Genomic DNA, 15,682 nt, shown 5'->3' with positions numbered 1-15,682 from the left:
AAACACTGGATAAAACATCGTCTACCAGAATCCCCACAAACGTCTCGTCCCATCAGAGGGGAGTGAAGCCGAGGCTGGCCGGCAGTAACAGGTGTTTTTTTTTTGCAGCATCCAGGCTCATGTAACACAATTAGAAAAAAAACAACATAAAGCCCTGAACGGCCTGGCGTGTAGAAAGGGTGATAATGTTCAAACTAAAGCAGCAGCAGTACAAATGAATACATGAACACAAAATTGTATAAAGGCGTTTAGGTGCGCTGCACAAAAACTAAAAGAGTGAACATAAAATTAAGGGGTGTCGAGTTAGAAGAATTACAAAACTTCTATGGCTCACAACAAACCCGTTAAAAGATTATTATCCACAAGGAGCATTAGCATCACGGTGCCAGGTTTCTGGCTTCATTAATTTGTTGACAACACGCATCTGTAGGCTGAGATGCTTTGGGAGTTACTGTGAAGCCGGATGGGCTGAAAAGTTTTACCGCAAACAAGAAACCTTCCTTGTTTTCTTAAGATAAGAAGATAAATGACTCATTATCACAAAGAATGAATAAATAGTCTTGTTGGGACTATTTATAGGAATGGATTGGTAAGATTCTTTTCAAAACTATCCTTTATTATTCTACAGAATTGTTGATATGAAACACGTTTGGATTTTTTGAATACTGTACAATGTCACATTGAAATTTAAAAAAATAAACTATAAACTACAAACCTAAGTGACAAAAACAAATGCTCAGTTGTTTGGTTTTATTTTGTCTCAACAATAAGAATCACAACATTTGAACAATATACAAAACCATTTTTTATTTTCAGTATGAAGTGCTTCAAAACACACACGAGGGAACTGTATTGACAAAAGATCTTTACAAAATGTCTGATGGAGAAGAAGCAGGGTTTCTCCGCAGGATCGAAGACCTCTGATCACCTGTGAAATATTACATGTTATTTAATCTCACACAATGTGATTAAACACGTGGGACAAACAGGAAGTCTCACCCTCCGGTTGAACGTCACCTCTTCTACTGTATCATCATCATCATCATCATCAGCCGGGAAACAGACAGGCCAATTCAGCTCGTCACCAGCAACTACACATCTGTAACACTCTTCAATTAAAGCAGTGATTTTGTTGCATCAAGAGAATCATCTTGGCTGCAGCAAAAGTCTGTGGTGATGTGGGCTTTGTACAGATAGGGCAGAGCACCTGTATGTTGAGTGGGGGTGTGGGGGGGCTCCAGGCCAGCAGTATCTCAGTCACATCAGGCCTGCGTCGCTAGCCTCTCGATGATTCTCCTGTAGTCTTCCACAACCAGCTGATAACTCTTCTCCAGCTCCTCATGCTGCGTCTGAGTGTCCATCTGACCCATGTGGGACACCAGCTCCTCCGGCCGAAGGCACTTCCTCATCTTCGTCAGCTCCCTCTGATTCTTCTGCGCAGCGTGAACGGCAAACAAACAAACAAACAAACAAAAAAACACATCAGTGAGGTGTTCAGTTTGTGATCTTGACCTTCAAAGCCATACAAACGTTTTCATTACGAATATGTTGTGGTGAGCTGTTTTTCATCATTTATATTCAGGTAATATTCATAATAAGGAATTTGTATTCATACATACAGTTCATAGTATTTCTGGAGTGAATAATAATCATTCCTGAGGGGTTTGTTCTTCATGTATTTCTTCTTCAGCTGTGTACTCGGGGTCAAATAAATCAAAACACTGTAAAACGTACCCTCGTCTATAACTTCCTCTGTACTCTTACATCAAGAGGCCATTTTTCGTGTTCGACATGTAGCTTAGTTGCAAATGAAGACAACAAGGTTTTGTTTTGATGCGTGAGGATTAAGACCAGTGGTGACGAACACAGCACAGCCCGCAGCTCCTCCGGCCACCAACTACGTTAATGTACACGTCAAATGCCGCGTCAGCAGAACAATAGATTTTGTAGCTGCTTCCCAAAGACAGAATTTCTTTACATCCAGATAAAAAGTGGTTAATTTTTCTTTTAAGAGATCCTCCTGCATGATTCATCATGCAAGAAGATCAAAGACTCAAATAAAAAAAGACATATTATGCAACATTAACATCTGCAACAGGTAACCTAGCTGTTACCTACTATCAATCTATAGACTAACAATAAAGCCCATATTTATGATCCATACAGCCGGTAATGACGCCGACGGCTGCAAGTTTCTGGACATGGATGGACAAAGTACATATTCGAAGTCCAGAGCAATCTGTTGTGTTAAAAACCTGCACGCACATGCATGCAGACATGGTCACGGGGGAATTGGGGCTACGAGCAGAAATGTATAAACCCCCTCACATTCACAGAGCAGCGGCCGCCGCCATTCAACTAACGACATGCTAAATCTCCTCAGGGGAGGAAAATCGCTCTGCATCTGGCCACCAGATCTTTCGTTGCCACTCTCCCAAAGAATTCCTCCTTCCCACTTCACCACATAGGTCTTTTCTATGTCAGACTCGGCCTCTTTTTTTTTTTGAGACATGTGGTTAATCTGCTGACAGCAAATTCTCTAATGGATGGTATGCAAAGTCTCAGTGAGCAGCTTCAACATAAAATGTCACAAGCAAACAGGATGTAGAGAGTTATTCTGGGGCACAGACCTACACAGTATTTCCCACAGTCAAGTCGGAGACACAGAACCAGAGACAGTTATGATATTCTGTTCGCTGAGCTTAAGTCTGTTACACTAAATCTCAAAGAAACTCATCCAGAGAAACACGAGAAAACATCAAAAGATTTTTTTTGAGAAAACCAGTTTTTTTTTTTTTTTTTTTAAAGCACTGAACTCTGAATAGTAGCAGCTTTTTGACAAAGTGCTTTAAACACACTCTCATGAAAATTATTTCTCCCAAAGAAATGCAAATCCTGACAAATGACATGTGCCTGAATAGAAAAACGCTCCGGCAGCAGCAGAACCAGAGGCGCCTGGTGCGCCCTATTGTGGCTGGAACAATACAGCACCAGTAATCTATAAATTTTCACACGATTGAAGATCAATTTTTCGGCTGTTTTAAAAGGTAACATAATAAACAGTTACAATACGGGGTTGTAAGCCGATCAGGTGTATGCCGAACACGGGCCATTTTCCTCCCTACAATGAACAGCTATAATGTTATGCTAACAAAAGGTGGGAGACTGAACATTGGGTTCTTGTTTGACAGCAGCAGAGACGAGATGACGTTCAGATTCATTTGAATACACGAGGGAATCACTCAGCATGTCATTCTGCATTGACCCACTCCACGCTGACATGTAAAGTACTCTACGGGGAAGTCGTGATGACAATAACCTCACCCTGTACGGTCCAAATAGCCTCTTCTTCACCTCTAAACGGTACTCTCTCGCTTTGTCTTCATCGCTCATGTCCGTCGCTCGCAGACGTAAGATTTCGTACACTCGCCTCGCATGTTTCTGCAGAGAAAAAACATTTAGATTCAATAACAATTAGTTGTTTTTTTTAAGTAAACCACTAACGGGTATCTAACAGGCTTCAATGAACAACGACTAAAGATGAAAAACAATTCACATCACAGGTTGTAAACTATGATAAGCATCTGAATGAACCAACATAGAATCAAATAGTATTCATGGGGAAGCCACCTTGGGTTGTATGAAACCGTGTGATGGACCTTTTCCACTATTTTCTGACAGTTTATAGACAAATCGATGCATTAAGGAAAGCAATCATTGTTTGCATGCTCATGCAGCACCTTGTTGATTTTCAGCTTGTCCTGAGCCTCTCTGATCATGTCCGCTGAGAAGCCGAGGTGCAGCTTGTCTGCAGCGAAGGCTGGCAGACCTTGGCAGAGCTTCACCAGCACATAGTCTCTCAGCTTCACGTAGTTCTCAGAGGGATCTTCAGCTGGAAACACACACAACAATTCAATTAAAGTGTTGATCTCATGGTTTTCTAATTGTTTCTACTTGATACACATTGTGTGGTTAAATCCATGTTCCTTCCATGTATTTTTTTTGTGTTAAAAAACCAGAAACATATTTCTAACTTTAAAACACTTTCAACAAGTGACTTACACAATAAACAACGATGGAGAAATATTACTGAATGCTGGAGGAACTGTTAGCAACAACCTTCTCTCTATTCACTGCTTCATCTTAAAGTTCTTTCTTGAAAAGGTTTTCACTCTGAAAGGAAAAAGCTGGGATGCCTCTTTAGTATTCATCCTCCGTCTCCATGCAAAGCATCTTTTTCGATCCAACTAGTTTCAATAGAGCACATTCTGGTATACAAGCCAGCCCTCCAAATTAACTCACCGTCTGGATCCACCAACTGCAGAGACAAATCATTTAAACTGTCCGTGGGAGACGCCTGAATCTCAGATTAAATGTTTATTTCACCTTCTTCAAGACAGTAAATGGCATTTCTTACAAAGAGATGGTCACCTGTGATGTCTTGCACTTTGGGCAGGCTGCAATAAAATCTGTGCACTGCCTCGAGAAGTTGAGCTCCATGACCCTCTCCTTGGAACGGAGGCAGGATCAGCATTTGGCTGTTTAGTTAAAGGTCAGACATATACGCAAACACAAAACCAACAAAGAGACAGGTTTGTTCAGAATTAGTCACAAAACACAGTTATGTGGTGTCACAGTTGTTTTTCTCAGCAGGAAGAGAAATTCTTTGATTGAAAGCAGGAAATAATAGATTGTTACACTAATCCATCAATGCAACAAATCAAATCACATCAAAAGCTTATCTATAAAGTTGTTTTCAGATACAAATCACCCTGGGTTGGTGCTGAAACAAAATCCGGTTGAATGGTTGGCTATATAAGCCAGTAATTTGGGCTCTTTGGGAAGAGGATAAAGAAATGTATAATTTTCCACTCCTTTTTCATACAAAAGAATGGGAAGGCACGTGCTGCCCCAGCAATTACCTTACACGTGGTCGGGTTTTGTCTGGATACACGTAGTAATTATAAACTGTCATGTAGCCAACAGTTGCGTAGAGAGTCTCCCCATCTTTATTGTACTTTTCAAATCTGCAGATAAAACACAAAGGCAAACAGGTCAATTACAGGCACACTCCCATGCAGTGTCCATTTTAGCCTCTCTGTTCTCGTGCCCACCCCTTAAACTCCCCCCCCACCCCCACACTCCTCCCCCCGCACCAGCATGTTAGAGCAGCCAGGGCCCGATTGGTACACCTGCTACAACCTGAATACATTATGCACTTAATTGGAGTACTGCAACTTAGAGGAGGAGAAGGGGTTGGAGGAGGGACTGAGCTCCTCAAAATCACTTCAGTCCATTTTCCCCATTGTCACTATTAATAGGTGCCAGGGTAAAGAAAACACTGGCAGAGGCTCTTTTTACTGTTAAAGACATTGTTCAGTGTTTCAAAAGACAACAGTATTCAATTCAGCTCTTGCCCCTGAAAAATCTGAAAAGGGCTTTTGGCACAAAGGAAGCTCTTGCCTGATCAGCAATTCTCCAATGGGGGGAAATATAATCAAACTGGCCTGGTAATTGGTCACAAGCGCCTCAAAGGGGGGCTTTGTTTTTCAATGACACAATAAAGGCTTTAGGGTAGGGCTGGGGGGTTGATGTCAATTAAGGAGGGCACTCACACAAGAAAGAAGTCCCAACGATCGTCGTCTGCGTCGATGAAGCTGGCCGTCTCTATGAACCACATGAGGAAGGTCTGCAGGCGCTCGTGGTACTCTTGGAATCCCGGGCAGGTAACGTCCGCCTGAGCCGCACGCAACCAACACAAGTGGGCTACGTTTAAACCTGCTATTATTTTCTATGCAAGACTAGACACCATAAATAATTAAAACGACACTTAAACTGATGTTAAAATGTACGTTTGCACCTTGTGAATCTGGTAGGTGAGCTCCCCTGCCTCCTCGTTGTGGACCGTGTACGTGTGCAGCAGGCTGCCGAAGGGCTTGAAGTTGGCCTCCTTCTCTAGCAGAGAGATGAAGTCATCGGTGTTGCAGGTGAATCCAGCAGGAATGATTTCCCGGATCTTCCCTTCAACGTCGTCAGGCTGGATTAACACAAAAATAAAAGACAATCTAGTAAATGTTTGTAAGATTCTCCACAATTTATAGCCAGTGAAGCATTTTTAAACAAATTTCAAATTGACTCTGTGTAACGTTTTGGAAGAAAAAGCCCCAAATAACCTGTAATATAAAAGTGGAAGCATACATGTTTTGTGCCAATGAAAAGAAAACCATTAGGTAATTAAAACTGTCAGCTGAGCAGAGACCGCAGCAGCACCCCTCCCGCCCCCCTCCCCCTTCCCGGTGAAAAGGCCACTTAAATCAGTACATTTACTACTTATGTTAAACCATGAATATGTGATGAAGTTGCCACAATAAAACGCATTTCTGCTTCTCACTGGGAAATAAAATCTTATGAATTGATCTCAACTTAACAAACCTTTGGGCATCCATAATAGAGGCCTCTCCTCTAATCCTGCCAAGTGAACCCAATCAAATAAATTTGCCCCTGCGTTTTCAAAGAGCCTGCGAGACAAAGGCGCCCTACCTCTTGGACTTTTTACTCAGTGCAACGTGTGGTTAGTTCAGCTGTAATGTTTGCATTGTATCCATTTCCACGAGGATTGACATGAGAACACTTTGCTAAGCAGCCCTTTCACACCATTTACATGTGTGATGGGCATTATTTCGGCACAGAGACCCTCGCTGCTCGGCATTGAAAACTGGGAAATGAAGAAGGTCTGAGCAAAATGCACTACAAAAGGCTAATACAACATACTGCTAATTCCCCCCTTTCAGACATCAGCTAATATCTAACTGGAAGTAATGCACCTGCAGCTGAATGCCTCTTAACCATTGTAATTGTTCGGCCACATTTCTGGGGAACGAGGACCACACTTAAAAGGCCATGGACAAACAAGTCCCTTTGTCCTGGGCACTCTCCTACATACTAGACACTAAATTGCACAGCCTTCCAGAATAGATGCCTTAGTTTGGCATGAATATAACTTAACAATGTTCCTTCTGAGCAGTTTGTTAATGCCTTTGATTTCTAACAACAAGTAAAAATGGAGTACAAACTATCTAATTTGTTGTGTTGGTATTGTTTCATCGGTTTAATCTCCTCCAGAGACGATGCCACACTCTAAATTTGCAGTCATTTTACCGTTTCCAATCATTGCTTAAACTTTGAAAGTGAAAACATTACACATCCACATAGGTTGAGCATCTAATACAAACATGTATGCGACCGTTTGCTCCCGTTTACAGGCCACGTGCACAAAAGGTCTGGCGCCGAGTCGGCGTTTAGTTCAGAAGGGTGATTTTTGGCTGATTTAAAGCGGAGAAGGTGAGTTTTGATCAAAGTCTTGTATCGACGAGGCAGCTGCATCAACTCCATCTCTGCCTCCCCTCGTCTCTCTCCTCTCACCAGCTGCAGCCCGACCGTCCGCTCGCACTCAGACACAAACACTCTTCAGATGCAGCCTGAACTCTGCTGCTCCCGTCGCTCTTTGCTGCTGCACCAGCTGCACTCAAACCCTTAACAAGGTGAGCACACTCAGGGGTCAACGGCACAAACCACCACCACGTTTCAGATTGAATATCAGCTTCCAACTATGTTTCCCCCCCAAAAAGTGTAATGGCTCTCTGTACGTTTAGAAACAGTGAATTGGTGGCTTCTTTTTTATTTCCCCCCCAAAGCTGCAGAGATGAAAGAAACCGTCGCTGTTGTGTGGGGTTACTTCTAATTTGAGCGCATCCACAGAAACACCAAACCCTGATGTGTTTAGAAGTTACACCAGTGCTCCCACTGCCACCAGTTGAAGGCCTCATTCTCCAGTAGGGGAGCCCCACGCTGTTTCCACACAGGACAGACGCCCCACAGTTAAATCCTTTGACCTCAGTAGGGGCCCAGGCTAATTCTAGTATTCGTTCTTCATGTTTTCTGTATTGACAGCTTCGGGAAATATTCAAAGCTGCCAGTGGCCTTTTGTGAAGTCTCAGAGAGGGAAAAACCAGGACAAGCATTTCACTTCACTGTCCACTTTTGTCCAAATAAATAACTGAGTTTGGCAATTAAAAAAAAGGCAGGAAGGTTTTACATATCAAGCAGTGCTACTTTCAGAAGAACATTAAAACTGTCAAGTCATTAACTAAGTAATAAGGTAATAAATCCAGTAATTAGTACATAAAATGAGTGTCTCCTTTTAAAAAATTTAAAAAAAAAAACTCCAGAGATCAGGCAGGTTTACACATATTCAGCATCAAAGACCTTGATTGTCAATAACTTGAGCAATAATTCACTCCTGGAAATACATGTACGATATATCCAACCGGGTCACATTACTGCCCCCGCTGATTCAATCACACAAAGCTTCAAAAATCAATGTCTCATGTTAGACCCCACACACAAAACCATTTAAAACCTTTCTCTTCCAACAGGGAGGAGTCGGATTAGTGAGCTGGCACAGGGGACCATGGTGGGATAAGATTCAGTCTGACAAAACAGGACATTTCTTCCAGGAATAATGTCACCCCCGAGAAAGGCTTTGAGGTCCCCCAGTTAGTGAAGAAACAGGAAAAGAGCACCTTAGGTTGACGTACTCCCCTTAAGGAGTAATTGATAGCAGAACTATGGCGACACAACGCTCAGTACAGCTGCCTTTGTTCGTCTATCAAAGTTACAGCTTGATTTGCTCACCTTTAGAATAATGACATCTTTTGTGACATACTTTGATATGTTGTCGAGTTGTTTTCTGTGTTTCGACAAATAAACTAAAACCCCGTTTCATTTTCCCTTTTGCGTCACCTACTGTTAGTTCAAAAAAACACAAATAATGTGTGACACTGGTTATTAAATCTAACATTTTCAAAACTGCTAGCGAAATACAGCAAATGTGTTTTTCTTCAGGTTACCAACATGCATCACTGTTGCTTTTAAACAGTTTTCCCTCGGAGCATTTTCTACTATTTTACAATGCTGAATCACAGTGGAGCCGAGTTAGTTTCCATGACACCAAGCAGACTTGATAATGACCAAGTAAAGGGATCTTTATATCAAATAAATATCTATTCAGCCTTTCCCCACTGATATGAATGTGGTGGAGAAAAAAATCCGAAACGCCTCTCGGTATATTGCAACGAAACAGCACCACAGACAACAAGACCTCATAACCTTCACAATGGTAGGATTTAGATAGTTATTATTATTAGATTTCATTAGTTCAAGTGAGGTGTACCAAATAAAACCGGTTTTCTTCTGGATTTCCCTTAAAGTCACTGCTTTCCTCTTTACCCACTACTTTCATAAACCTTCTGATCCCTGTTGCAGAGAAGCATCCCGATACCACGAGGCTCCGACTTTGGTCCAGAAGTTTAGGTGTGAAAAAGATTTTAAATGCCAAGAGATTTAACTTGACTTGATACCCGAGAGCATAAAAACCTCAGAGGACTTCACCTGGTGGCCCAAAATTATATATAAAAAAAACACCCAACAACTGCAGAATGTAGTTTTGTCTGCCAAACTGTAGTGAATAATTAATAATATAACCAGGTTGTGCAGGACATCTCAACAACCCGATGCACACCAGCTGCTGACACTATGACAAAAAATGTAATGTATAAGAAATAAATCTGTGTTTTATTTCTAAAATAATTTGATTATGCAGATAAAAGAGTAGCTCAGTAATTTCCCCTCTTCATATCCAGGATATGGTGTATTTATGTGACAGCTCCTGCTTTTAGGTATAAAAAAAAAAAACTTTTGTTCTTTCTGTAAAATATTTAAGATCATTATCAATGTTTTCGTTTGTGTGTGTGTGTGTGTAGAATTTGTACGAAAAACAATACAATATATAGTTTGGTGTTTTTATATAAATGATCCTACAGCTTTAGAGGAGTTTTGGCAATTAGACTGTTTTAATTTTTATACCGGCACTGATGAATGGGTAAAAATATGCATTTTAACTTGCAAGAATCATCAACCCAAAAACTTGGAAGACAGAGGTGAAAGTTTCTTGATTCAAGAGCATTTAAAATTCATTACCAACTTCAAAATCCACCCGTACATGTTCATTTTACATATTAACCCTTCTTGCAACTTAATGAAGCAGTTTTTGGAAAGAAAGACATTTAAGCGGGAGGCAAAGTGCTGATAAACAATCAGCACAACATACAGCAGTTTCAGCTTTCTGATCACAATGGAGGAAGAAAGTTGACACAAGTATCGTAAGCAGTAATCCTGCACCAACTCCAATAGTCACGTTGAAGGGGGCAACAATTTCTAAATTAAAACAATACAGAGATGCATGTCTTACCTCGACACAGTCAAACGTCTCAGTGACTTTTGAGGAATATTTCACTTTGAGGAGGGTGCTCACGTTTCCAGCAGTGTAGAAGAGCTGGATCTGAAGGCCTTTGTATCCAAACGCGACCTCACTAGACAAAAAAAAAAATTTTTGAAATAATTAAAAACCTTTTCAAGGGCAGTGACATGCAAAACAAACCAATACAATCACGGTTTTATGTAGTGTGCAGGTTAAATTCATATCGGAGGGAAAATAACAAGCATCTGATTACTCCTATTATTAAATATACACCTGGAATGAGTAATACATGTTTACTGTAGGTCACTTATTTCACTGTGTTGCATTGTTTCTTTCATCATTATATCACAAGCAATTTATGACAAAAAAGATCAATCATTATGCAACCGTGTGTGATTAAGGTTTACTAGCAATTACGCTTGCTGAAATAATTAATGCCCCAATTACAGAGTTCCCTTTGAGCTGATTGCAGCAAGTGCAGAAATAACCAATCTGAGTTTGGACTAATTTGGAAATGAATTTAAAGCATAACGACATGCTACTGTAAGCCTACACAGACACAGGTGTCACCGCCAACGATGTAGTCTTGCTTCGGTTCAGCGCCTCTTCTGTGAAACACATTAGAGTATAATACAACTCCTTAACAGCTTTGATAGAGGCGACAGTAACGTGCAAGATTAATTACTGTTAAAGTTCACATGTTCTGTTCCTCTCTGTGTATCTGATGCTGAAAACTTTACTTTTTGCTGTCTGTCAGGAAAAACTGTGAGATAGAATCTAATCGTGGGAGCAAACGAGTCTGTCAAAGATGATATTGTAAGTACACAACGTACTCAAAATGCTCAACACGGTATATTTATGGACTGTGTATGAAACACTAGAGCGCTTTTAATTTGAAACAGATAAATGAATTCACGACATCAGTCCAATGATGTCACTTCGGTCAGAGACAGACAGGCTGTTTTATTCTGAATGAATCAAAGGATCAAACAGACGCCAGGTTGGCTTCAAAGGTTACAGATACAACAGCAAAGTTTTCTCAAATTGGTTGAAAACATTTTCTGTAACAAGATACGGAAAATCAGGTGGCCAGATGCTCAAGAATCTATTGAGGCTTTTATTGATTTCAACTATTTCATATTGTTTGGCTTTAATTTCATACATCTAAAAAAAACATTAACTAACTGCAGTTTTCTGCGCATGTTAAAATTAACTGCAGATCAACTTCCAAAGAATCTACAATTATGCAGCACTTCAAAATGTACCGGTAGAGACTACATTTATTTCTCTGCATGATGTGGTATCTATATAATTTTAACAAAGTGAATAGTAACGATGACAACAAATACTCACTCGTCTCCGAATATTTGGTGGCTGTACTCGGGGTGGAAAGTGGTGCCATCATCTTCAACATCTTCTGGAAAGCGGACTGACAGTGAAAGAAGACCAGGTTCAATTAATTAGAACAAAGTACCACAAAATACACATGATTATACATATATCATATCATTATATCCATTTACGAGGCATACAAAATAAAATAAACTTAACAGTACCCAGTTTTAAGGATATAGCTTCATTGGTGTCACACTTGTACTCAGCCAGCTTCTTCTCCATGGTGTTCACTCCTGAGGAAACAAAGCTTCAGTCAGTTTTAATTGTTTATTTGAAACACAAATGTCCACATCTACTGGTCCCAGCTCCTCCAACGTGAAGGTTTCATGGCTTTCTTTTGTCACACATGAATATCTGAATTTTGGCTCATTGATCAGACAAAATAAGACACGTGACAAGTTTCCTTGATCTTTGTTGGAAATGATTCACTTATTTTCTGACATTTTATAAACAAAGAAAGTGCATAAATATAAAACAGATTAATCTGTGATGGAAACAGAGAGTTCAGCTGATTGGTTTTAAACTGACATTTGACTTTGTGTCAATCAATCCGAGATAATCTCAATCTGTCTAATGTCAACATCCTGTTATTACCAGCACGAGCGTCACTGAAGGACCAGACTAAGACACGTGGTCATCCTGCAGGTACACAAGACACGTGGTCATCCTGCAGGTACACAAGACACGTGGTCAGCCTGCAGGTACACAAGACACGTGGTCATCCTGCAGGTACACAAGACACGTGGTCATCCTGCAGGTACACAAGACACGTGGTCATCCTGCAGGTACACAAGACACGTGGTCATCCTGCAGGTACACAAGACACGTGGTCATCCTGCAGGTACACAAGACACGTGGTCATCCTGCAGGTACACAAGACACGTGGTCATCCTGCAGGTACACAAGACACGTGGTCATCCTGCAGGTACACAAGACACGTGGTCATCCTGCAGGTCCACCTGAGGCAGGTGTTTCCTTAAAGGGACCAAACATCACGTCAGCTGTTAGCACAGGAAACGACGCCATTCGTAAAAGCCATCACAGCGGACTGAACCGTGTTACATCCGCGTCTCTCCGTTCGTTCTCAGCACACATTCAGCTTGAATCAGCTGTTTGAATCAGCTGCCTGAATCAGCTGTTTGAATCAGCTGAGACACGCTGCGCGTGATGACAGCCTGCTAGCATGCTGCTAGCGCTAGCACTCAGGCCCGCTGCTAGCTGGCGCCTCTTTGTTGTGACCGGCTCGCGCCCCGGCGGGTTTGAAGCGCCGCCGTCCGTCTGCGGGTGAATAAGAACCACAAACAACACGAAGGAACGAAAGCGACGAAACGTTTTGCATCTTACCCGCCATTTCTGCACACTGTTGTGTTGTGCGCGAGCTGCTGTCCCAAAAGACCCGCGGAATAAGAAAGACTTCCGGGTTACGTATTTCCGTGGAAACCGGAAGTACTATTTTAACGGCTCGTGTTGATCACCGTTATAATTTACATTTAACACAAATAAAAACATCTTGATGTGGAAATCAAGTTTCTGAAAACGCAGTATGGTAAGTTGAACACTAAATGAAGCGCTTATCTCTGCACTGAAATGGGTTACAAACGATTTAATATTCACAATTAAATAATTAGGAAGATTTTTGGCTAAATGACATAAAGCTGAAATAATTAATGTGATCTGTTATGTCTTCCAGAGCAACAGACCGTAAATCGGTTGGCTCAGTATATTGCGCAGTAATAGTAGTTATATCGTTGTTAAATGTGCAGTAGGTATAGTAAACTATAGTTGGAGTGATTTGGTCACTAACAGAGTTTATTATTTATTCTTGGTTGGTCACAATTCTTCAAGAGGTCCTTAAAATGTTCATGAATATTTTATACTCTGAGAAAAGGCAGACTGGCAGATTTTATTTATACTCCAATATTGATATTGGTGTAATAATCAAAAATCCACTTAATTTTCTTAAACTGTTCAAGCCAGTAATAGTTGTTCTATATTATGTCCAAACAACAGATAATCCTTAATCCTGGGGAAATACCGAGATCATGGAAAGGTTTATGATATGGGGAAAAGTATTGTGAAGATAGAGTTTAGTTTGTGATGTAAAGTAGAGAATTTAAAATGTAAAAACTTGTGCTGTTATTTTTCATTTTTATTGTATTGTGCTTCCTTGATGGCAGTAAAGAATACAACACCCAGTTAATGTCAATTATTGCTGATCCAGGACATGTGTTGTGTTAAATTTTTGTATTTATTTCCTTCCTCAGACCATCAAAAAATAAAATAAAATATGAGAGGAAGTCATACCACATCCGATCTTGATTTGGACAACTCAGTGAGAATGAAAAAAGTGGTTGGTTATAGACTACAATGATATCTCAATAAAATAAAGAGAAATGTTCTGTCTGGTGGTGAATACCCCTCTACAGGGTGATGCTGTGTTATCATCCCAGCCTCAGCTATTCTGTCCTCCAGGTGCACCAATGAATGACCTGCCCAGTCATGTTTAAGCCGCTGTAATTTTACCTCTACTACACTATCAGCGCTAGATTATCCCTTTCCTGAACAATACCATACTTTTTACAATCCTTAGGGAACAAATTGTGACTGCATGGAGGCAATACATGCTGCTCGATCTCTGAACTTCAAACTACAGTTGTTTGGAAAAAAAAATCTTTTTGGGAAGATCCCACAATGGAGGAAAATGTAGTTTTACAGTTTTTGGTTAAATCTCTAAATTTAACTGTGTCTAGGTGGGCTTGTAGGGTTGGTGGTTTAATCTCTGGCAGGTCTTTGAGCAAGACACTGAACCCCACATTTTAACCAGTGCCACATGAATGCTATATTTTATAATGAGGGCTGAACACAGGGGAAAATTACACATTCACATCCAACATTCACACGAGTGAACAGTGTGTAAGTTGGTGAATGTGCAGCACAGTTAAATGTTTTTACTTCCACATATTTAGTAAGAATTACATCTAAATTTAAAACTAAGAGATTTATTTCCAGCACAATAATCCTTAAATAATCCTGAATCCCCTGACACCCAAATAATGCCACAAACTATAATAAAAGGCAGTTTTTCCTGCTTATTATCATACATTTCTGTTACAAATTCAGTTTTTTTTCCACCTGTTGCTCTTGTGGGAACTGTTGAATTGTTGGGTTTCTCTTTTTAATGTTGTAAAGTTACGTGGTAAGGATTTTACTACGTTAAGTGCCCTGAGAGGACTTCTGCTGTGATTTGGCGTTATGTGAATACAATAAAATAGAACTGAATTATTTGAGAGATATAACAAACCCAATTACTTTAGAAAAGTGTTTGAAACAGAAGAAAAAAAGTAGGTAAATTAGTTTTAGCGACTGCTATCTCACGAGCTACCTGTGAGTACAGTCATAGCTGTTTGTTATTATGGTTTTTTTTTTTTAATTGTACATTAATCTGGAATCATAATATTACTACAGCCTCTATAAAATTCAGATCTTAACTCGAGTTAAACCAAATATACTAAATGCATTGTAGGGCAGCAGCTTAGCTTCAACTCATTGTTATTTTTTTCTATTTTCTGTTATTCCATGTGCTGGAAAATACATTTGAAGACATCCCTGTGGACTCTGTGGCAAATTGGACATCTTATAAGTGATATTTATGAATTGAAAAAAAAAAGGATATATTAATTAGTAATGAAAATACTCCTTCTATTTGTAGCTTTTTACTCGTAAACCTATTTATTATTATTATTTTTTTTACCACAGTCTGTTTCCACATGACTTCAGCAGCATGTCGTGCATCCAGAGCCGGATCGTGTTTATTGGCCACAGCAGAGCAGCGTGTCCTCGTTTGACCCAAACAGACAGGAAACGCTGCACCGCGTCTGCCGACCAGGTCTCTCTGTCCGGTGCACCGGCGGCTCCTCGGCTGCCCCGCAGACACAAACCGGACAATACTTGGCTAAATATGGTGTAAGT

The 15,682-nt window shown here is 40.4% G+C and overlaps 1 protein-coding gene across 1 annotated transcript; it reads right to left on the bottom strand.

Annotated features, from left to right (window-relative positions):
- Positions 1 to 781: 781 nt before the first annotated feature.
- On the bottom strand, positions 782 to 13,128 carry hat1 (histone acetyltransferase 1). The gene is made up of 11 exons (XM_069702558.1): positions 13,058 to 13,128; positions 11,875 to 11,946; positions 11,672 to 11,747; positions 10,310 to 10,430; positions 5,861 to 6,037; positions 5,616 to 5,737; positions 4,923 to 5,027; positions 4,432 to 4,538; positions 3,741 to 3,892; positions 3,325 to 3,441; positions 782 to 1,433 (listed from the first exon to the last, which is right to left on the bottom strand). The coding sequence occupies exons 1-11, from the start codon at positions 13,062 to 13,064 to the stop codon at positions 1,263 to 1,265; spliced, it is 1,227 nt and encodes a 408-aa protein (XP_069558659.1). The 5' UTR covers positions 13,065 to 13,128; the 3' UTR covers positions 782 to 1,262.
- Positions 13,129 to 15,682: the final 2,554 nt, after the last annotated feature.

Source organism: Brachyistius frenatus, unplaced genomic scaffold (assembly GCF_029030835.1).
Source record: "Brachyistius frenatus isolate BFR_SWC_R1_liver_20210118 unplaced genomic scaffold, ASM2903083v1 Contig_42, whole genome shotgun sequence".
Classification (NCBI taxonomy): domain Eukaryota; kingdom Metazoa; phylum Chordata; class Actinopteri; family Embiotocidae; genus Brachyistius; species Brachyistius frenatus.
Note: the sequence above shows the minus strand (reverse complement) of the source record. Positions and strands in the feature narration are given on the sequence as shown.